Source organism: Gossypium hirsutum, chromosome A03 (genome assembly GCF_007990345.1).
Source record: "Gossypium hirsutum isolate 1008001.06 chromosome A03, Gossypium_hirsutum_v2.1, whole genome shotgun sequence".
Taxonomy (NCBI): Eukaryota; Viridiplantae; Streptophyta; class Magnoliopsida; order Malvales; family Malvaceae; genus Gossypium; species Gossypium hirsutum.
Window position 1 is genome coordinate 20,359,857 of NC_053426.1, and position 23,112 is coordinate 20,382,968.

At 31.2% G+C, this 23,112-nt stretch overlaps 1 protein-coding gene across 1 annotated transcript; it reads left to right on the forward strand.

Annotated features, from left to right (window-relative positions):
* Positions 1-10,663: 10,663 nt before the first annotated feature.
* LOC107887075 (rhamnogalacturonan I rhamnosyltransferase 1) lies at positions 10,664-15,022 on the forward strand. The gene is made up of 8 exons (XM_016811205.2): positions 10,664-11,521; positions 12,054-12,121; positions 12,319-12,407; positions 12,561-12,726; positions 12,891-13,180; positions 13,267-13,471; positions 13,565-13,722; positions 14,149-15,022. Exons 1-8 carry the CDS (start codon positions 11,212-11,214, stop codon positions 14,405-14,407), a joined length of 1,545 nt encoding a protein of 514 aa, XP_016666694.2. The 5' UTR covers positions 10,664-11,211; the 3' UTR covers positions 14,408-15,022.
* Positions 15,023-23,112: the final 8,090 nt, after the last annotated feature.

Here is a 23,112-nt window from a genome sequence, read left to right on the forward strand (position 1 = left end):
CATGCATAACATGAGTATACAAACTAGTATATATATAATACAATAAGGTACATACACCATAATTATGATAAGTAGCGCAACTATGTTTTTTTTTATGTAATTTATATGTTTTTTAAAATAATTTCTATAAATAAAAAATAGAAAAAGGAAACTTTAAAAGAAATTGATTTGAAAAAAAATTTGGAAATTTTGAACTTCAAGTGGCGCCACTAGATAAATAATTTTTTTTTAGAAAAAGTTAATTTGTTCCGTATATAAATAAATAAAAAGGAAATTTAATTATGCTAAAATAATATATTAAATTAATTTAAAAGTTATATATTAAATATAAGATATTAAATTTTATGCTATTTTGACTTTATTATAATAAATATTATTTATAGGATTGAAATTTTATAAAAAATTAAAAAAAGACTTCTAAAAAAATCAAAACACTCATAAATAGATTTCATAAAAAACAAATTAATAGATTCCATAAACACTTTTTCATCCATATTTATAATATTAACCATAAATAAAATATTTTAATTTATACATATAAATAAATTCGCGCATCATAAAAAAACTAATTATATAATATACAATCTAATTCATTATTATGCAAAGATCTCTTAAAGTAGTAGTTTTGGTATGGTTATCCCCTCTTTTATCTTGTAGTTTAAAAAAAAAACCTTTATTATTGTTAATTATAGTTTTGGCTTTGCTTGTCCGTTGTCTTTATCATCGAAACTCTAAAATCTGTTTTAAAAAATTTGGGGATTGATTAAAGATATTGAAATGATTAAAAATAGAAAATGGAATGTCAAATAATATTCTTAGAAAGAAGTAGGCTTTGAGACATAATGGGTCCGAATCAAGCCCACGATAGTTCAGTAGAAGGGTTGATTATTCGGTATTAATCTATTAGAAAAAGATAAATCTTAAAATTATACATGAAGTTTAGTATGATGTATAACTATATATATATATTTTTTTTGATTTGATCCAAATCTCACAATTTATTAATATAATTATTGATATAATATTATTTTATATTTATATGTTTATTGATGAAGTGCATCAACAAGAAAAGAGACAAGGAAAAGAAGGTGACGGTGCAAAGGAAGTCGGTTCACCTAAATAGGTGGAAAGTTAGAGAAGGATAAGAGGAGGAGAAGGAAGGTTGTTGCGAAGGCAAAGGAGATTGAGTGCAAAGATTCAGTTATTAGGGTTGCTAATGAGGAGGAAGATCTCTTTCCCATCGCTATGGAGGGAATTTATAGGTGAAGTCCTCTTGTCTGGTAGTGGTGACGTGACAAGTCGTTACCAACGTGTTGTCATTATTGAGTGCATCGGAAACGTACGTGGTAAGACCTAATTTGTTATTCTTTTTAAGGAAATACAAGGTTGTTATGTTCAGATGAACCCCAATAGTCCCTAAAATAAGCGTTCAAACTAAAAAGCAGGTGGCTTGACAATAGCACCGGGTGGCTTAATGTTGGATATGTTTCTGCTACTAGCGGGTGGTCCCTACGAGAGGTAACTTGTTTTGGAGGCTAAACAGTCGATGACGCTTCGAGAGATGAGAGGTGGAGAGCCACCCGAAAGCATATAACACCTTTTGCCCAACTCAATCACCGAGTTGAACTATAGAATGCTACAATCGAAAATGGAACAGTTACAAACATTTAACGAACAATCTGACACAAAAACCATTAAATATCATTACAAACATTTAGTACAATTTAAAACAATTCTCGAGTCTTATACGAGCTTACGTAAGGTCCAAAGTTAACCTAGGATCGAACAATGACCAAATTGAAAAGTTTACAAAAGTTCAGAATGACATCGTGACAAGATTTCGTCCACGTCGTGACATCTCCAAAACAGTATGTCATGTCACAATGTTGGACTACTTGACATCGAGACGTCACAAACTGTTGGTCAATGTTACAACAAGGGAAAGATAACGTCGGGACGAGAAATTTGTTTGGTGCACAAATAGGTTATTTAGTGCTTGTTTAAAACAACTTCCAAACAAAAAACCAAAGAATTGCATTATGCACAAATCTAACCTATTCTAAACATATTAAAATCATACCAAAACATAGTATTTGTACATAGAAAACATCTAATATTCCAATATGCCTCATAAGGCACCAATTCACAACAGATTACATGTACTATTACAAGTTGTTCCACCATTCATTTCCTAAAGGTAGTTCATGCTCAATTATGTATCTCTAGGTGCCAAGCATACATCACACAACATGTTACCAAAATATGCATATATATATGTACACAACTTGACATATACATCATAAATTCATTGTCAACTATGGATTCAAACCAAACATAACATTATGAAGTAACATAACAATTCCTAATACATATGCCACATATAACCGAGCTCAAACGACCAAAAGACTACCAAAGCGAGAGACAGATAGTGTGAACTTTGAGGTGATTTGATCGACATGCTCCACAATCAACAAACTATGGAAGAAAGAAGACAATGGTAAGTATAATGAATACTTAGTAAATTCATACAAAATTTAAATTAACTTACCTAAATTTATATCAATTTAATAAAAAAATAAAAACATACATAACATGATATTTCTTTGACATCCTTAAGCACTCTTGTACAGATTTACAAAACAACCACAAGTTAGTACATGGGCATAATAAGGCCAAAGTGCTCAAGTCACATACATATACCATCGTACAATTAGCTTTATATTATTCCAACATATATATTTATAAACATATTGATTGAATTCATAATCGAACTCACCAACCATTTCATTTTCGATTTATTACCATTTTCGCCTGTAGAAATATAGGAAACTAACTTCGAAAACACGGAATCGATTTGCTCACATAAGCTGTATAATTCGGGTCACTGGCATAAGCTATAGGCCAGGATTGTTGATATAAGTGTTATTCGATGCTGCTCACATAAGCTGTAGAGAATCCACAATATATGCCGGATCTCAGTCGTCAATAACCTAGTCTCTGTCCAACACTTGAACTATATCATTTGGGTCTGCTTGAACAAGCTGCAGATTGGGATTATTCATATAAGTGTTATTCTTTGGTTGTAGAGTATCCACAAAATATGCTAGATCTTAGCCATCGATAGCTAAGTCCCTAACCAACACCCTTTAAAACCGTAATGGTTTGCCATTTCGTACCTTAGTCATTTATAAATACATCCTAACCCTATTTTGTACTCGTACCATGTTAATATCCATAATATCATTCAATCATATATATATTCAAACTCAGTTCGATAACTCATGCTTATTAAAAAATGTCCTATATTTCAAACTTTACAATTTAGTCCATCTAATGTTAAAAGTAACTATATTTCATTCCAACTCAATATACAAGCAAGAATTTATATATATAATATGTAAATAACAAAAATTAACATAATAAGTTCCATATGAACTTACTTGACAAAAACAACATCTAACATGATGTTGAGGACTAATCCGTAATTTTTACTTTTTTACGAATATGCTCTGATTGGTTTAGTTCTCGATCTATATATAATAATTCATTCAATTTGTCAATACCAACAATGTAATACTATAGTATGATATGAATGAACCCATCTAATTCTATTTTCACAAAACTCCTAAAGTTTTGCATTTTATTCAATTTAGTCACTAAAATCTAAATTGCTATAACTTTCATATTTGAGCTTCAATTTCGAAACTGATCTCAATTTTATACTTCTATAGCCCTATAATATCTATAACTACATAAATTTAAAATCAATTTTGAAATTTTTACACTTTAGTCCCTATGTTCAAAAACAAGCAATTAAACTTTATAAACTAGTCCTTTTTCACTTCTAAGCTTAAAATCTAGCAATTTAGTACCAAAAGCTTCAAGAAATAAACGATGAAAACTTTTTAAAACTTTAACAATTTTACAAATTGATACCCGTGTTAGCTAAATCAAGCTCTTGAGACCTAAAAAACATAAAAATTACAAGAAACGAACTAAATTGAAGTCATCAATTGAGAGCTTAAAGCTTGGTCTAATTCTTCCTTCCTCAACAATGGATAATTGGTGCAAGGATGAAGAACAGAGAGATCTTTTATCTTTCTAACCATGTTTCTTTTTATTTATCTTTTTTATTATCATATTATAATATAATTTTTTTAACTTTGTTTTTTAGCAATAATAGGCTATCCAACCGTCCACATATAATTAAATTGGCTTAATTACCATTTTCGACCTTATTCAATCATTAAATAAGCCCTTTAACCACTAAAAGTTTATAGCGATTAAATTTTAACACTTTTATAATTTAGTCCTTATACATTAATTAACTAATGATTCGATAAAATTTCTAAACCAAAATTCAATACAATACTATAGTAAACACGTAAATATTAAATAATAATACTTACAGATTCAATTATCAAAAAATGGGATTCAAAACCACTGTTTCCAATACCACAGAAAAATTGGTTGTTACAAAACATATTTTCGGTGCTCCCTCGGAGTGCCATGTGTCCAGCCAGGTGAGGGTATAACAATGTAGTATACATATATAATTTTATTATCCAATACATAAATAAATTTATGTATTATTTAGTTCTTTAAATGTGTATGATTGAACTAAAATTAAAGTTTCATATATACATTTGAATCACAATCAAAGTTTCATAAGTATAATTGCACCAAATTAAAGTTCATGTATAACTTTTAGATTTATCCCTAAAAAAGAACACAATTTTTTTTTTATTTTTTGGATAAAATGAAAATTGATGTAATTAATTGAAATTAATTCATTTTTATTCAAGTTGGTAGTCAGTGTTGGTGTTTATGATTGTAATAGCTTGTTTTCCAATGGTGTCAGAAACATTGGATTCAGGACCACAATTTCGACATAACAGTCCGTAAATATTTGTTATTAAATATTTACGAGGTCATTAGAGTCATATTAAAATTTTGGTTAAGAAATTTTAATGTTTAGATAGTTAATTAAGTAAAAAAGACTAAATAGTAAAAGCTTAAAAAGTTAGTTCTCATAGTTAAATTTGTTAAATGGTTATTGAAATGTGAGTGGATGGACTTGTATGATAAATAAACCATATAAAAAAGTTAGTGGAAAAATATGGACTAAGTTTGGTTAGTTATTAAGTTATATTATAAGGGTAAAATAGTAAAATAACAATTATGTTAACATAAACTAAAAATAATGTAAAAGTAATTATCATCATTTTCATGCTACCATTGAAAATTGAAGGAGAAAAACACTTGTATTGAAGAAAAAGATTCAGCCAAGCTAGGTTGGGTGCATGTAAGTGATTTTTGGTCTTGTTTTAGTAATTTTTTTTTGTTTTTGTAATCATTTTAGGTTAATCTAGCTAACCCGAAGGTTCATTTATAAAACCTTTAAATGTTTTAGAAGATGCAATTGATGAGTTTGGTATGTTTTTGAAGTTAAATGGTAGAATATTAAGCTTGGTTGATAAATAGAATTATTTTGTAAAATAATTTTGTATAAATTTTAAGTTTAAGGATTTAATTTAAAATAATGAAAATTAGGACATATTTTTCTTATGAAATTTTAGCTTATAAGGATTGGTTTGAAGCATTTGTAACTTTGACATAAAGGGTTTAAGGTTTAATTGTGAAATAAGCTTGTTTTGGTCTTAAGGACCAAATTGAATAAAATTTAAAAGTTTGAGGAAAATGTGAGAAAAATTTGAAAAAAGGAAATCATATACATTAAATTGAATATTATTGAAATTGAGGCTAATAAGTTGAACTAAAATATTTATAGAACAAGAACAAGTAGATAATCGAGGAAAAGGGAAAGTTACTAACTAGTCCCTAAACTTTTACCATATTTGCAATCTAACCTTGATAAGTTTGTTTGGTTTAGTTTATTATAATTTGAAATGATATATTGATTGTGAAATTGTTTGTTAAATATTTTTGGTATAATTGATTTGTTATAAACTGTTGTGAATTGATGAAATAATTATTTTGAACGTTATTAAATGATAATGTGTTTTGATTTAGATTAACGTAAGATAGAGTACAATTGGAATGCCAATAGTTTATATTGCACGTTGTACGGGATTGACTTGTGATGAGATGATGATTCTTGACTTGTTATTATCCACTAAATATACAAAAGTTCAACATTTGTTGCGGACTATCGTGTTATATTTACAGTTATTCTAGTTTGTTACTAGGGGTGAATTAAAGCCTTCGGGCTTGGCACTTGGTGCCCAAGATTATTTTAGGTTGGATTGGCTTGTTTGAGCTTTCTGGCGTGTTTCGGGTGGATAACCACATACTCGTATCTATCATATCATTCATCGAGCAAATTTTCAATGATAGTTGACTTGATACTAAATTGTATAATGGATTGCATGATTTTTTGATATTATCATGACTTGATATTGAATGATTTTCATGTGATTGAACATATTATGCAACTCATAAGTATATGTATAAACTCAGCTGTTGAATGACTATGGTTGACAGGATTTATTGTTTGTTAATCTTGTTACTATAATTGATGTGTTTACACAATAAGTTTTATCATTTTAACCATTGAACTTACTAAGCTCTATAGAAGCTTACTCGTGTCATTTTCCTATTTCTTTGTAGATATCATTTTGCAGAATCGGGTGATCGGATCAACCTAAAGATCACCCTACCCAAATACTTATCAGTAGTTATTAACATGTTCACTTTTAGGTTATATGGCATGTAATACGTGTGTTGTGTATATGTTTTGGATTATTATTCCATGTGTTGCATCTTAGGTTAGTATAAAGTTGTTTGAGCTTATTTGTGTATGTGACTTTGGCTTTGGGTATGTAAATGTCCATGTAAAGTTATTTTTTTGGCTATTTGATATAGACCTTATGAAAGTGTTTGAAATATGGTAAGATTGAATGTGAATGGATTGGATGAAATGGTAAGTTTGACATGAGTTTAATGTATGGCCTTGTGAACTTTGAATGCAAATTAGTTTGATATGAAATGTATATTTGGTTTGTTAATTGAATTGTGGTGTCAATGAGGACACATTGGTTAGGCACTTAGGTCTAATGTTTTGATATGTTTTAAGCATGTTTCAATATGTTTTGAAGGTATGGAAATGATTATTTTTTGTTTGGCTTGGTACCTAAGTTTGGATGAAGTTTTTGCCTTGTTTTGAAAGCTATTTAAGGTGCACACAGCCTAGGACACTGGCTATCACATGGTTGTCTGCCACATACGGTCTTCTCACACGGCTGTGTGTCTTTTTTATTTTAAGTGTAGGATTTTTCACACAGTATTAGGTTGTTACACGGCCTGAAGACACCACTGTGTAACCTTATTTTGAATACTTACACAGTTTGAAACATGACCATGTGACCTTATTTCGATTTGTACACGAGCGAGCACACGGGCTGTGACACGGCTGTGTGACCCTTACTTCAAATTATACACAGTTTGGCCATACAGCCATGTTCTTGAACCACACGGTCTAGGCTTTGTCACACAGTCGTGTGACCCTTGTTTCCTAAATTTTTAAAATTTTCTATAATTTTCTATTTTGTTTCAAATTAGTCCATGATTATTCCCAAACTATTTTTAAGACCCTGTCAATGTAATTATGCTATGAATGAAATTTACATTTGAATGTTGTTATTTAAATTAATAAATGAATGGTTTAATGATGATAATTATTTTGATATATGTTGTAATACGTCATAACCCTAATCTGGTAACGGAGACGAGTTAGAGGTGTTACAATGATATAACGGTAGCATATAAGATTTGCAAAAGTACATTGAACATTATTATACCTCACCTAGGCTGAACATGTGACACTTTGAGGGAACACCAAAAAGACATATGCAAATGACTCTCCACCTCTCGAAGCGTCACCGTCTGTTTTGCCTCCCAAATGAGTTACCTCCAACATTAAGCCACCCATTGTTATGGCTAGGCCACTCATTTTTAAGTGTGAACACTTCTCCAGGTATGAACGCTCCTTTTAGGAACTACTAGGGTCTACCTAAATAACAACCTTATACTATCTCAAAAAGAATAATAGGATGGGCTCCACCATATGTGTCCTTCACACACTCTATGATGACAACTCATTGGTTACGACCTGCCACGTCACCACTACCAAACAAGAGGACCTCACTTAAAAATACCCTTCATAGCAATGAGAAAGAGATTTTCTTCGTCATTAGCAATTTTAAGCATTTACTCTTTACATTTAATCTTCTTTACCTTCGCAACAACATTTCTCCTCCTTTTATCCTTCTCCGGCTCTCTTCTTGTTTAGGTGAACCGACCTCATTTGCATTACCAGTTTTTCTTCCTGTCCTCTCTTATTGATACACTTTATCAATAATTGGTGCGGTGAGCATGGACCAAACTATGGCTTCTTCCCACACTGATTCTCCCCTCAACCTAACAAACTTAACTAACTCCACCAACTCAACAAACTCCACAACTTTAATGAATCCCACCAACCCCATTACTCCTGAGCCCCTTCAAGCCAAAACCTAATTTAATATCCATTGCCTTGACTTAACTTCTGGCTTTGACCCGACCTTTTACCCATTTCTTCTAACCTTCGGTGTTGTTCTCTCGACCTTCGGCAATTCCATCACTTTCTCAGCCTCTGCCAAACAAGTCTTCCAACAACTTCAAATAATATGATCAGGATAAGGATAGAATCCTTAAAATAACACAAACTCTTCTTATTCTTTAAGAAGTCATTCAACTAGAAGGCCAGTTTAGGAATGCTTCTCAAAAGTGCTTTCTTAGGACAAAAAAATTCCTAAATAAGTTGTTTTTTAAGAGAAAAAGTGCTTTTCCCAAGCCAAAAATTGGCCTAAAAGCACTTTTTTCCAAAAGTTGAAAATTTTAGCTTCTCCCTAGAAGTGTTTTTTTTTCCAAAAGCACTTTTGAAAAGCATTCCTAAACTAGGCCTAAAACACAACACATGGGTCTAGTTATTATTGCAATGAATTACCAATCCATTTGTTGTACAAAACAATTTTATATAAGGCTTAAATAAAATTAACACAAACAAATATGCCAACACAAAATCTTTACCTGCTATAAACTAGTTTGTTCTAATTGTTGTTAGAACATAAAATGAGATAGGGCAAGTCAAAGTTTCCAACACCACTTAGGGCTAGTTTAGTAATTCTTGTGAAAAGTACAATAGAAAAGTGCTTTTGAGAAGTATTTTTGAAAAGTTTGGTTTAAGATTTGAGTATTCAGCATTGCTGTCAAAAAATAATTTTGAGAAATAAAATGTTCATTTTAGACATGTTGTTATCAATAAACAAATATGCATTTAAATAATATTTAAATTAGTTAATATTATTATATTTAGTAAGAATATAAAAAAAAGTTATTATAACTTGTTGTTAATATTTTAATATATGAAATATAAATTTTAAATATTTTTAAGCAATAAATTTAATTATTTATAAAATTTAATTAGAATATATAAACTATATTTTAAATATTTAAATATAACCATTAAATATTTGTAATTAGATATTAACACATTTGTATTATTTTAGATTTGTTATATTTAATTAATGATTTTAACACATTTGTAATTAAGTATCAAAGAAAAAAAGAAGAAAGGAAAGTACTATGTTATTGGAGGGGTGAAAAAGTAATTAAGTTCCAAAAATACTTTTGGGAGTGCTTTTCAAAAGTATTTTTGAAAAGTAAAAAATTTCAGTCAAAAGCAGTTTGTTTAGCATAATTTTTCTTCTAAAAGTATTTTTGGAGTCAAAAATATTTTTTGAAGCACTACTAAACAAGCTTTTAATATTGATCTTGATGATTTAAAAATAAAATCTAATAAAAAATATTATTTCAAATATTTTATTTTAATAATTAACAAATAAAATATTAAAAAAATAACATAAACTTTTAATTAATGAAATAAAGAATTAAAAAATATAAAAATATACCCAAAAAAAACTTTTACAAATACCTATTTTTATTAATAGATAATAGTATCATTGATGAGAGTTTAAAATTATGTGTGGATGTATCTAAATAAAAATAAAATGTAAGAAAAGACAGTCATATGTTTTATACATGATTACACTCTCATTGGTAATATTATCTTTACTAAATAAATAATAGTTGGTGTTTGATTATTTTGAAAAGGATAATTCGAGTTTTTATTAATTGAAATATTAATACATAGCGTCAAAATAATTACTTTTCTTTTCTGTTAATTACAAACAAAATTTCTTATTATTTTGTTTCATGGAAAAAGAATTAAATGCTGAAAATATTAATTAAATGAATTACTTTTTTTAAAGAAATCTTTGAACAAATTAAGGATAATTGTCGCGGTATATTCGCACCTACAGAAATTCTCGCGATATATTGTCGGCGTATCGGCAGCTGAATTAATGCCCATTACAAATCTAACGGCGACGGATGAACTCCCATTCCTGGGACGTGGACACCTGTAGTTTTATAAAACCCAGTTGAAAGCAGCCACGTAGGGTAAATGTTGGGCCCATTCAGACATAAACTGAGGTGGCAGGTATTTATTGGTAAAAAAGGAGTTAACCATGGACTGTGGTCGACAGCTAACACTAGTCAACAAATCCTTTTAGATTCAAGAAAACTATGGTTAAAAAAGTGTACCCAAGCCCAACGGTGTACGGCTCACATCCCGTTTTTTCTCTCTCTCGATCGCATTGTAGTCTGCAGTATATTCTCATTTCTAATTTTTTTCTTCCTTCTCTATTCAGATTTCTCTATATTTTCTCGATTCGCTTATACTTGAAGACAGGCAGGAGTTTCAACGGCCATTCCACGACAATTTTCGACGGAAAAGTGATTAGATCGCCGAGGAAGAGAAGGATTTTTTTGTTTTTTGTTTCGGGAAAATACTGTTTAATATTCGATTGGAATTGGTTGAGTTGTTAAGAGTTTCATTTGGCAAGAGGAGGAAAAAAATTGGATCTCTTTGATTGATTTTGAATTATTTTGTTGTTGTTGATGTTGTTTTGGAAGTTAACGGATCTCGAAATTTGTCGGAAAATAGAAAGAAAAGAAAGGAAAAGGTTTTTGTTAAATTAGATGCAGATTTTCTGAAAATCGACCTACATTGATTGAATTTGACAGGAAGAAGACGGTGGCGTATCGGGGGGGAGATGAGGAGGGTGGAAATCGGGGTTATTGCTGGAAATGTGCAGTATTGAAGGGAAGGGGAAAGGGAAAATGAGAGGGATAAGAATGGGGGCAACGAAAGGGGGAGGAGGCGGCGGAGGGGAGAGAGTTGAGAAGTTGAAGAGCTCGAGAACGAAGCTGTGGATGATACGCGCCACCACATCGGTGATGCTTTGGACTTGCATCGTACAATTAACGGCCTTGGGGGATACTTGGGGTCCGCATCTCCTTAAAGGTTGGCCTTCCTGTTTTTCTCACCAGGATTCTTCCGTTTCCGTTGTTGAAGATAAGGTTCCCTCCGTTCCTGCCCGTGTTCTTCCTCCCAAAAGTAAGATTTTCCACCTTTTTTTTACTCAAATTTCTGCTGATTTTGATGTAGTTATTCTTTATTAGGCCTTTTTTGGGGTTAAATCGGAGAAAAATTTTGAGCTTGTCTTTAATGGAAAAGAAGGAATGGGTTTATCCTTTTTATCCTTATCTGCATTCCTATTTGAGGAGAAGAAAATCAATGTACACAATGATAGATTTCTTGGAGATTTCTATGCGCTTTCATTGAAGCTTTCCTTTTATATAGTCATACGGATTGAACTTGTATCAATTTACTGGTTCCAATGTTCGTATCTTATGTCTTCGTTTTGTGGAATTCTATCCTTTTCTTGTTGTGGCATATGTTTGTTTGAAATTTGAGATCGTTTATCTCTTGAAAATTTCAAATTTGTACTTTTATTTTAATATATTGTTACTTTTGCTTCCATTTTTTTTCCATTTCAGTTTTAGGGATCGGTGGCGACTTGCTTTATGTGTTCTGGTTAGGAATTTTGAACTCTAAATTGATATATGATGTTTTGTTGTTACTTTAGGGGTATATAAGAACAATGGTTACTTGATGGTTTCTTGCAATGGAGGTCTCAATCAAATGCGAGCAGCAGTGAGTGCTTTAGCAAAGAACTCTAAACGCATTTCTTGTTCCATTCCTTTTCTTTCTTTTTTCTTTCTTTTCAACATTTTTCTAGATTGTGTATGCTCATGGGTTGTTTTTACTTCAAATCTATATGGAAACTGATGCTGTATTCTTTTCTTTTCTTTCTTTTTTTTTTGGGGGGGGGTGGGGGTGTTGCTTAACAGATTTGTGACATGGTTACCATTGCAAGATATTTGAATGTCACACTTATAGTCCCGGAGCTGGATAAAACATCTTTCTGGTCAGATCCCAGGTGTGTTAAATAAGCTTTGCTCATATGATTGAAGCCATTAGATATTGTGCATGTATGGATTTGGAAAGGATGTTTAAAATATATTACTGGTAGTTTTCAACTGAGTTTATTTTTCTCACTTATCTCTAAATATGCATTTACCTTTTATGGCAGTGAATTTCAAGATATATTTGACGTGGATCATTTCATTATGTCATTGAGAGATGAGGTCCGTATATTGAAGGAGTTGCCTCCTAGGCTTAAGAGGAGAGTAGAAATGGGGATAGTGTATTCTATGCCACCAATTAGTTGGTCGGATATATCCTACTACCATAACCAGGTTAATTCCTTGTCATTACCTTTCGACCTAGACCTATTTTGGTTTTACTATAATTTAGCTTGGTTCATTCTTCATTTTTTAAAATTTTTTTTATGCTTCCTCAGTTCTTTTCCTTCCTCCAAGACTCATCTTAAAGTAATATGTTTGATCTCTATTTCATGCAGATTCTTCCTCTGATAAAGAAGTATAAAGTTGTACATTTGAATAAAACTGATACTCGACTTGCCAACAATGGGCAGCCTTTAGATATTCAGAAGCTGCGATGTCGTGTAAATTTTAGTGCTTTGAGATTCACTTCCCAGATAGAGGAGTTGGGGAAACGAGTTGTTAAGCTTCTGAGGCAAAATGGTCCTTTTATTGTACTTCACCTTAGATATGAAATGGACATGTTAGCATTTTCTGGCTGTACCCAAGGTTGCAACACTGAGGAGGTGGAGGAGTTGACAAGAATGAGGTGAGCCATACAAGATGTTGAGCAATTTACTGATCAGCTGCCCTAAATTTCAAACTTTAATCTAATTGTCACAACCATGTTGCTAGATATGCTTATCCATGGTGGAAAGAAAAAATAATAAACTCTGACTTGAAAAGGAAAGATGGTTTCTGCCCTTTGACGCCTGAGGAAACTGCCCTTATTTTGAGGGCATTGGACATAGATAACAGTTACCAAATCTATATTGCAGCCGGTGAAATATATGGCGGACAAAGGAGAATGGCTACTCTTGCTGCAGCTTATCCAAAATTGGTAAGTAGGTAGAAGTTCAGCAAACATAATGTAATACGTTTTGAAGTTTGTTTCTCTGGTATCAATGAATGTCCATTTTCTTTGTTGAAACAGGTTAGAAAGGAGACTCTATTGGAGCCATCAGACCTTGGGTTCTTTCAAAATCATTCATCCCAGATGGCCGCGTTAGATTACCTTGTTTCATTGGAGAGTGATATTTTTATTCCTACATATGATGGAAACATGGCTAAGGTAGTTGAAGGCCACCGCAGGTACTGTTCTATAGACAGTTGGCTCTTAATAAGTTCAGAAAGGTTTTCCTGCAGTTGTTAAATGATTCAATGGCCCTTTTTTCTTTAGATGAGATGAATAATTTTGGAATTTCAAGTTCACTAACATTTTAACATCCCCGTTTTTATTTCCAGTATTAGGAATGTAATAGTTTGTTTATTTCTAGCTGTGAAATCATTTCCAATCTCTTTCTTTCTTCGTTTTCCAAACATTTTTCTTATACTCAGGAATCTGATTATTTTTGTTTCCAGTGTATGCAACATGAACTAAGGACTGTTTCAACTACACTTTCTTGAGGGTTCCTTTTACAATGTTTCCTCCCTTAGTGATAGTAGTGTTTTTTTCTTGTTTTTCATAGTTAAAGCTATTTGTCATTAGTGTAACATTTAGTGTTAATGTTCCTTCAGATTTCTGGGGTTCAAGCAGACAATTTTATTGGAGAGAAGGCTTTTGGTTGATCTGATTGACCAGTACAATAGTGGAACTCTGAGTTGGTATGAGTTCTCAGATGCTGTGAAAGAATCTCATGAAAGTCGCAAGGGGCAACCAACTCAGAGGTTGGTGATTCCTGACAGGCCTAAGGAAGAGGATTACTTCTATGCGAATCCAGAAGAATGCTTGCAGCCATCATATAGTCGATTAGATCTTTCTGTTGGGGGATTGTGACATTTACCAGTACTTGTATACGGCTAGGATAATACCCGAAAGTAAAATGTTGTTTTCTTCCAAGGAGGCTACTGCGGAGATGGTTGGGTGACAGAACTCGAAGAAAGCCCAAGGGTCTCGTGAAGCAGCTGGAGGGCAAAAAATATATAATATATGCAAATAATCAGAAGCATATATAGAAGAGCTGCCCTGCCTTTATAGGCTACTACCAGATCAAAATGTGTTGTACACAAGAGGGATGCAAGTTTAAATTCGGATTAACGATACTGGACATGGAAGGTTAATCCCTCTCCCTTCTTGCACTATTTCTTTTTTGTTTCCTTTTTAGATTGCTTAATGATCTTAGTTTCTAGCATATATCACTTTCTAGAAATAAATTCATCTTGTCACAGCCTACTCAGACCATCGGCATTTCGTTCTAGTATGACCCCATAAATGCAGGGAATGGTTGAAAGCATTGAATATCAACTTTACTACACTTGTAAATTAAATGACCAGTACTTGACTTCACATTTAGGGTTGGTGACTCTGGTCTTGCCTTCCTGTTGGGGGAAATATGGTCCATCCTTATCAATGTCGATAACGCCTATTTATTAAATCTTGCTTGTTCAATTACTAAGGTTGTTGGATCTAGACTTTTTTCTTTTAAGATTCAAAATTGATAATCACATTTGATAAACGATACCCTAACCTATCATGGTACTTCCTAACTTTGGAATTTTGGTTCTTTTCATTTATTGTGATCCACTTTTGTGAATGATTTGTTTCTGAGTTAGGGTTTTACTAATTAGAACACCAGAGTCTGCTTGCCTGGTCCATTCTATATTTGATATATGACAGAATGTAGTATAAGGAAATATTGGTTTATACTTGATACTAGGTTAAAAATCATTTTGTTTCTATAATTGCAATTGCCTCTCTTCTTCCTTTCTGTGATTACATCCACACACAATAACAATGCTTTGTTAATTGTGTGTTAAATATTTGAAGGTGTCATATTGTAAATTCATTTTGCTTATGAAGTTCAAATTTTGATGTAATTAGTTTTGTTTTTATTATTGGTTTTGAAAGAAAGGAGACAGATTTTGAGAGAGACAAGCGATAGATGTCAGTCATATTCATAGCGCCAGGAACTGATACTTTTGTTTCTTAATAATAATTTAGGTAAAAATGGACAATGTAATCTTGGTTTTTGGCTTTTTTATGAAACCAACCTAAAAAAGTTAATTAATTACATAAATCGTCTATTTTTTTATAAAATACGTAAAAAAACTTAAAATCTACAGTAAAAATTAGTAGAAGCTAAATTGTTTGATGTACTAACGTGTCATGTCAGTATTGAGAATAAAAAAATTAATTTTTTAATAGTCATGTAGAATGACACTGCTTATATAAATAATAAGAAAATTTTGCGATTTTTTAAAAAATCAGAGGCTCTAAATAAGTTTTCCTTTTTATGGTGGAGCTAAATAATTTGGCACTATTAAATTCTAAGGTTTCTGGTACATTTTGTCTTTTTTGTGTTTTTTTATTTGGTTTTTTATTTTATAATATTTTAAATTAATATTTTAAATGTTTTATAATATATGTTTATTCAAACGTCTTGTTTTTGAAATTTTTTTAAAATGGTTTATTATTTATTTTATAATATTTTAAATTTATATTTTAAATGTTTTATAATATTTGTTTATTTAAATATTTTTTAATTTGTTTATTATTTGTTTTATAATATTATAAATGTTTTATAATATTTATTTATTCAAACGTTTTTAAATAAATAAATTATAAACAAATATCATTAAATGTTATTAAATTATAAACATTTTTATTTGTTTATTATTAAAAAAAATTAAATAAACAAATATTATAAAACATTTAAAATATTATAAAAAAATAAGAAAACAAATAATAAACAAATTAAAAAAATGTTTAAATAAAGAAATATTATAAAACAATTAAAATATTATAAAACAAATAATAAACAATTTAAAAAACAATTTAAAAAAACCGTTTGAATAAATAGATATTATAAAACATTTAAAATATAAATTTTAAATATTATAAAAATAAATATTAAAAAAAAGGAAAATGACAAAATGTATGAGAGGCCTTGACATTTGGTGGCGTCAAATTATTTGGCTCTACTAAAAAAAAATCTATTTAGAGCTCCCATTTTGTCAAAAATCTCAATATTTCTTGAATATTTATACATATGGCGCTATTCTACATGGCTCTACAAAAAGATTAATTTTTTTATCCCAAGGCATGTTGGTGAACTAAATTTTAATGTAAATTTTAAGTTATTTACATATTTTATAAAAAAAATTATTTATGTAATTAATTAATTTCTTAAAGTTAATTTTATAAAAAATTCTTGGTTTTTAGTTCTTTGATCCTAAAAGAAAAACGATTGGTCGAGACACTGAAAGTTTGTCTTGCACACATCAACCTGAAAAACTGCAACAATCTATTAAAATAATTATTTTAATAAGCTATTTTCTTCTTTTTCTGTATTTTTTTCATGAAAGATACTTGGTCGATAAAAAAGATTAAATAAACAATAATAATTTTTTATTTTTCAATATTAATTTCACAAAAATAATATAAATTAATTGCTTGATCTGTCTAGTGGAAAGTAAAATTGCATGATGTAATAGAAAATGGAAGAGCCGAAAGGAGTGTGAACTCGTCATGATGATATTCTATTTCCCTAATTCTAAAGCTCTAGTAGATTTGCACTCAACGAATTACTGAAGAATAGTAGCAAGAAAGACTCCTAAACTGGACTTCTTCAAGTGTTCTGGGTTATCTGACCAAATTCAAGAGTTGGCCTGAATTTTGAGAAAATTTGGAGAAATTCTTCTTAAAATATAAGTTGGGTTTGGCCTGTTTAAGTTCCGCTTAATATAATAAATTTTTAAGTCCATACTTATATGAAAAAGAGGCATCTAAATTATGAAAATTTTTTCATTTAGATACTTCAATTTTTTACTAATTTATAAAAAATGTCTTTAATAAAATTTATGAATTTAGATTTTTTTTATATTTATGAGAATAGACTGTTTTTGTAGAGAGAAAGTGAAAACACATCTTACATGGCACGTTTTCACTTTCTTAGAAATTGTTTTCTTTTGGTTGGAAATTAGAGTTTATGGATTTATTTTTGTCCGTGTTTAAGATAAACATTGTTATAGTCTTAAGGTATGTTTGAATTTATAGTGATGATATGGAGCTCAGTGACATACAAATTTCATCTGCTATGTGAGGATGGAGTCATTACTTGAGAAGCCGAATCGCATTGCAACTCAAGGTTCTAGTTGATAGTAATTATATAGTCATGGGTTGAAGTGTAACTAGGGCTTCAAGTTTACAAAGGTTATGCTATCAAGGGATGAAGTATAATTACGGCCCCTAATTAACAATGGCTATACTGGCATGACATTGAGTTTGACCTCATTAGAGGAGGATGCTTCATAAAACTCATACAGAACACTAAGATCATAGTCATAGTGAACACAAGGGTCTTCTAGTATAATCAAGTAATTCGTTTTATCCGTCTCCCTTAAAAATGTTGAGCCTATTACTAAATGTTGTGATTCAGTATAAATATTGTTGCCACCAACTAAGTCACATGTTTTAGTAACGGGCTCACCGTCTTTGGTAGAGAAAATTACTAAGTTGATTATACCGGAAAGCCTCAATGCTTTCGCTGCGACTATGATCTTAGACTTCTATATGAGTTTTATAAAGCATCCTACTCTGATGAGGTGAAAATCGATCTCGTGGCCGCTTAACTACAATCAATTGGAGCCTTAGTTATACTCCATCTCTTGACAATATAACCTTTGTAAACTTGAACCCTAGTTACACTTTTACTCGTAGCCATATAATTATCATCAATTGGGATATTAAGTTGGGATACGATCCCGACTTCTCAAGTGATGGCTCCATCCTCACATAATAAATGAAATTTGCAGGTCACCAAGCTTTGTGACATCACTGTGAACCCAAACACAACTTAAAATATCACTATGTCTCCTTCAAAGAAAAAAAAAAGAAATAAGTCTTTAAACTCGGAAGTTTCAACATGCAACCAAAAGAAAAAAAATTTAAAGGAAATGGTGGGCGAGAGAGATGATGGAGTAGAGGGAGGGAAACTCCCTTTTATATATGCAATGAGGCGGAAAGAAAAAAAATTTCAGCATGCAATTTTATCTCGAGATTCTCGGGTTCTAATGTCTAAAAATTATCTCAAGATTTTTGGGTTTTGAGGTACACAATTAGGGTTAGGGTTGAAAATGGTTGGAGAGAAAAAATCTCTCGCAAGATACGTTTTTAGCTAACATGGCAGTGAAAACGCACCCTGTAGGATGCGTTTTCCTTGACATGTTTGACAGGTCAACGAAAACGCATCCCGCAGGGCTCATTTTAACTGCATGTCAGTTGAAAATATGCCATGCAGAGAGCATTTTTTCCGCCACCAGTTTCAACCCTAAACCTAATTGCGTACCTCAAAACCCAGGAATCCCGGGCAACATGTTTTAAATATGAAATTGTTTGATATAAGGGGGCATTGTTCTCTATAAAATAAACAAAATACATTCCGTTGAGGTTCCATACTAAAATTTGAGTAGATTGTTTTCATAAGGAGATTTGGCTTTAGGAGAAGAGCATTGTTGTTAAAAATATGAATTTTGATATAGTTGTTCAAATTAAGGCATTTTGTTAAATCACGTGTAGGTGTTTTAATTTGGGTGATGCGTAGTCATATTTTTACTATTTTCTCGGTTTTAAAAATGTGGAATAAGCTATTTGGTTCAAAATATGCAGACGAGTCAGAGCCATTATTTATTATGACAGTCAAATTTGTGAGATCGAAATTGGGCTCGTTTTTGTATCAGCCCAATCTGAATATTTGGTTTTCAACCGAAGCATAAAATTGCAAGAGCTTCGATTGAAAATTAAGTGAAAGGTGGGAAGCCAAAGAATTATTTCGAGCTTGAAATGTAGATATCTAATGTCATTAAACCCTGTTAGATATGACATATTTGAGATCGCAGGAGACATCAAGCTCGAGACGGTGATCTGTTCTCATTGCTCTAGTCGGAATGTTGTACTAGAGTTATATGTGTAACACCTCTTACCCAGTCCAATCGTTGGACCTGAGTAACAGAATGCTACAGATAAATACAGAACATTTACATACAATTCATAATTCAAAATTTCAATTTAATATTAATTAATAAAATATAACAAGTATATCATGCAATACAACCAATTTTGGGTTTAAATCGAACTTTTCAAATCTCCTTCCAAAATTAACCCGGTATTAATCAAGGATCGATTTGAAACACTTAAAAAATAGGAAAGTTTTATAAATAGGGGCCACACGAGCGTGCTCCTGATTGTGTGAAAGGCCGAGGCTGTATGAGGGTGGGACGCACGATTGTGTGGACAAATCGTGTAATAGACTAACCTTATATGGAACTGGAGTCACATGACCGTGCAGACAAATCGTGTAACTTATTGTGGTCGTATGGGTCAAAAATGCAATTATCCAAAAATTATCACATGGTTGTGTCATCGGGCCGTGTAACAGGTTATGATCGTATGCAATTATACAATCATAACTTTAATAGGTCACATGGACTTGTGTCAGCCCGTGTAATAGCCTGATGTTGTGTCTTGGAACCGTGTGTGACACACGGTCGGGTGGCACAAAAAGTGACCTTTAGGTCCTAAATCATACCTTGACATTTTCCAAACACAAACCATGATTTAAGGCATTAAAATACCTAACTAAAACCTGCATGAAACTCAATAAAACATCTATCAATTTACCATATTCATGTCATTACCAATATGTCTCAAATGACACATCAAAATAATCAATATGACATACATCACATAAACCATTCATGCAATCCTAAAATAGTCAAAACCAACCTTTTAAGCATACATTGAGTTTTCCAAACAATCAAGCCATTATAAGCACAATATTCACTACTTCTCAACTACTTATTCACCACACCTATTTTATATCATAATAACTATTCATGATTTAAGCATGAAAGCATATATATACCTAAATCATTCAACAAGATCATTTCCATCACACATATATACTTATGATATTCAAAATGCCAAAACTTATTCAAATATAACATTTGCATAAACATATGACTCCCTAGATACATGCCATTAATAACTAGAATATCACAAACATTTCAAGTTTGGGATTGTCGCTGGATGCTGATGTCGATGATCGAATAAAAAAGAACCTAACTTGCTTACAAAAACCAAAATTGTACGTTGAGTATAACTTAGTGATATTTCTATATTATAAAATAACATAATTCATTTAGAATGCATAAGTTAAAAATAATTGATAATATGCAATGAACATGTCAATTATACCATTTCTCACATTTCTTGTTCAAATCTATCACAAATTACTAATATTATGCCTGGCATATCAAATCCACTTCATATATCATTTTATATCTTAATTCATAAGGTAGCACATTTAATCTCAATTTCCAAATTCATGTATTCAATGAACATAACTATAATTATTTCAGCTCAGTTCACAAATAGATATTCCATCTTACATTTTACTTCCATTTCATATTCATTTGTAATCTCAATATCAAATACCATGTCTCATATTAGATTTTTTAGTCTCATAGATTCAAGGACATATTCATCACCATCATTTCAATTATAAATATTTCATTTCTACCATTTATCTCCCTATTAACTTGACTCGGACTCGGACTTTGACGGATACACGGATCCAGCCAACACACCAATTTGGCACCTAGTGCCTCATCGGATAAATCTGAAGTAAATAGTTTGTGCCCAGCGCTTATCAGTAAGTTTGACACCTAGTGCCTCATCGGTATAATCGAAGTAATCTGGCACACAGTGACTCATCAACTCGTAGTCGAAGTAACCTTGAACTCTTCCTATGCTATGGCATGCCAACTATATCTGACTTTGTCTAAATAGTTAATAGAGTATCTGGTACTCATTTCATTATTAATCAATATTATCAATTCACATGTATTTTCCTCATGAAATCACTTATCCATATATATGGAAGCATAAATCATCTCAGTATGTATTCAATTACACATTTATATAAACATTTACATTTTTTACATATATTCAATTCAGTCCTCCTTAACATACATTATCCAATTCAAATAAATAAAAACAACTCATTATAACAAAGTGTATCACCTTATGTTCTTGCTATGCATAAACAATTCAATATGCAACAGTTACAAAGTTGTTCGGATTATAGAAACACAAACTGTAAACTTCGAGCTATTCGTCAACGATTTTTTCTTTTTCCTTTCTATTTCGAGGAATCTGGGTCGACGTTAGCTATGGATTAACACAAACATAGAAAATTATGAATACACAAGCAATTTCACATTAAATTACTAATTGAAGAAAATTTTGCATTTTATTCAATTTAGTCCCTAAAATCGAGAGTAACTTAACTTTCAAATCTAACCTCAATTTCTCATGTTGATTTCACAATAGTCCTTATTGGACCTCCTATTTCTCATTTTTACTACATTTCAAATTTTGTACATTTTATTGAACAAAATCATCAATTGACTTTACAATTTAGTCCTTTCTCAACTCCAAACTTAAAATCTATCAAATTAACACCTAAAGCTTCAACTATCCATCAATGGAAAGTTCTTAAATCTTTAATAGTTTTGAAAATTAACACACTGGTCAGCTAGATTAAGATCTCGGGATTCCGAAAACATAAATATTATAAGAAAATGACTAAATTGAACTAACCAGTTGAAGCTTTGAATATTTAAAACCTTAGTCATGCATCTCCCTTCTTATTTTTCAAAGGTTCGAATATTGAAAGAAATGAGAGATTTTGGTTTCTCTTTCTTTCCAACATCACTTTTTATTATTCTTTAAATTTTTAGTTTAATTTATTAACTTGTGAAATTTTATAACATAAAATTATGCCCACTAGCTCACAATCGTCCACTAAAAGATCCATGGTGCCCTGAATTTAAATTCCAATTGAAATTTCTTTAGTAATTGCACTTTTACCATATTTATAATTTACTCTCTCTATCTTAATTTATCACTAATTTGACAAAATTACCTAATTGAAAATCAATTTACTTTTAATATAAATATTTTTATAAAATATTTACGGGTCTAGTTTATTGAAATGGGGTCCTGAAATTGCAATTTTTCATCACCACTAACTTTTGGGTCGTTACAGTATGCCTACTTTGTCGACGTCGACGAAGGTGGCCCGAGCTCGAGAACATTTTTGCCAAATTTCACCTCGAAGCTAGAAGAAAAAACTTTGACAAAACGGTTGTGCAATTGATTCACATCATTGTTGAAAAGCTCCTACTATGACACCCTAGAATCATCATCAATGGCGAGACATTCATCGATTCACCCCTCGATTTCAACTTCAGCGTACAGTCAAGCTTATTTGGTAATTGAGCCTTCGATACCCTTGCACGATATTCTGTGAGTGGCTTTGTTTTCAACTTTGGCACACCGATGTTCAATGTCGATAACACTTACATGGGCGCGCCATCAAGTTACATTGGTGAGCTAAGCAGAAGTGATTTTGGGTTTCACATCGGGTTTATAAGAATGAATGATCTACTCCCGACAACCTATACCAGTGAAGGGACACC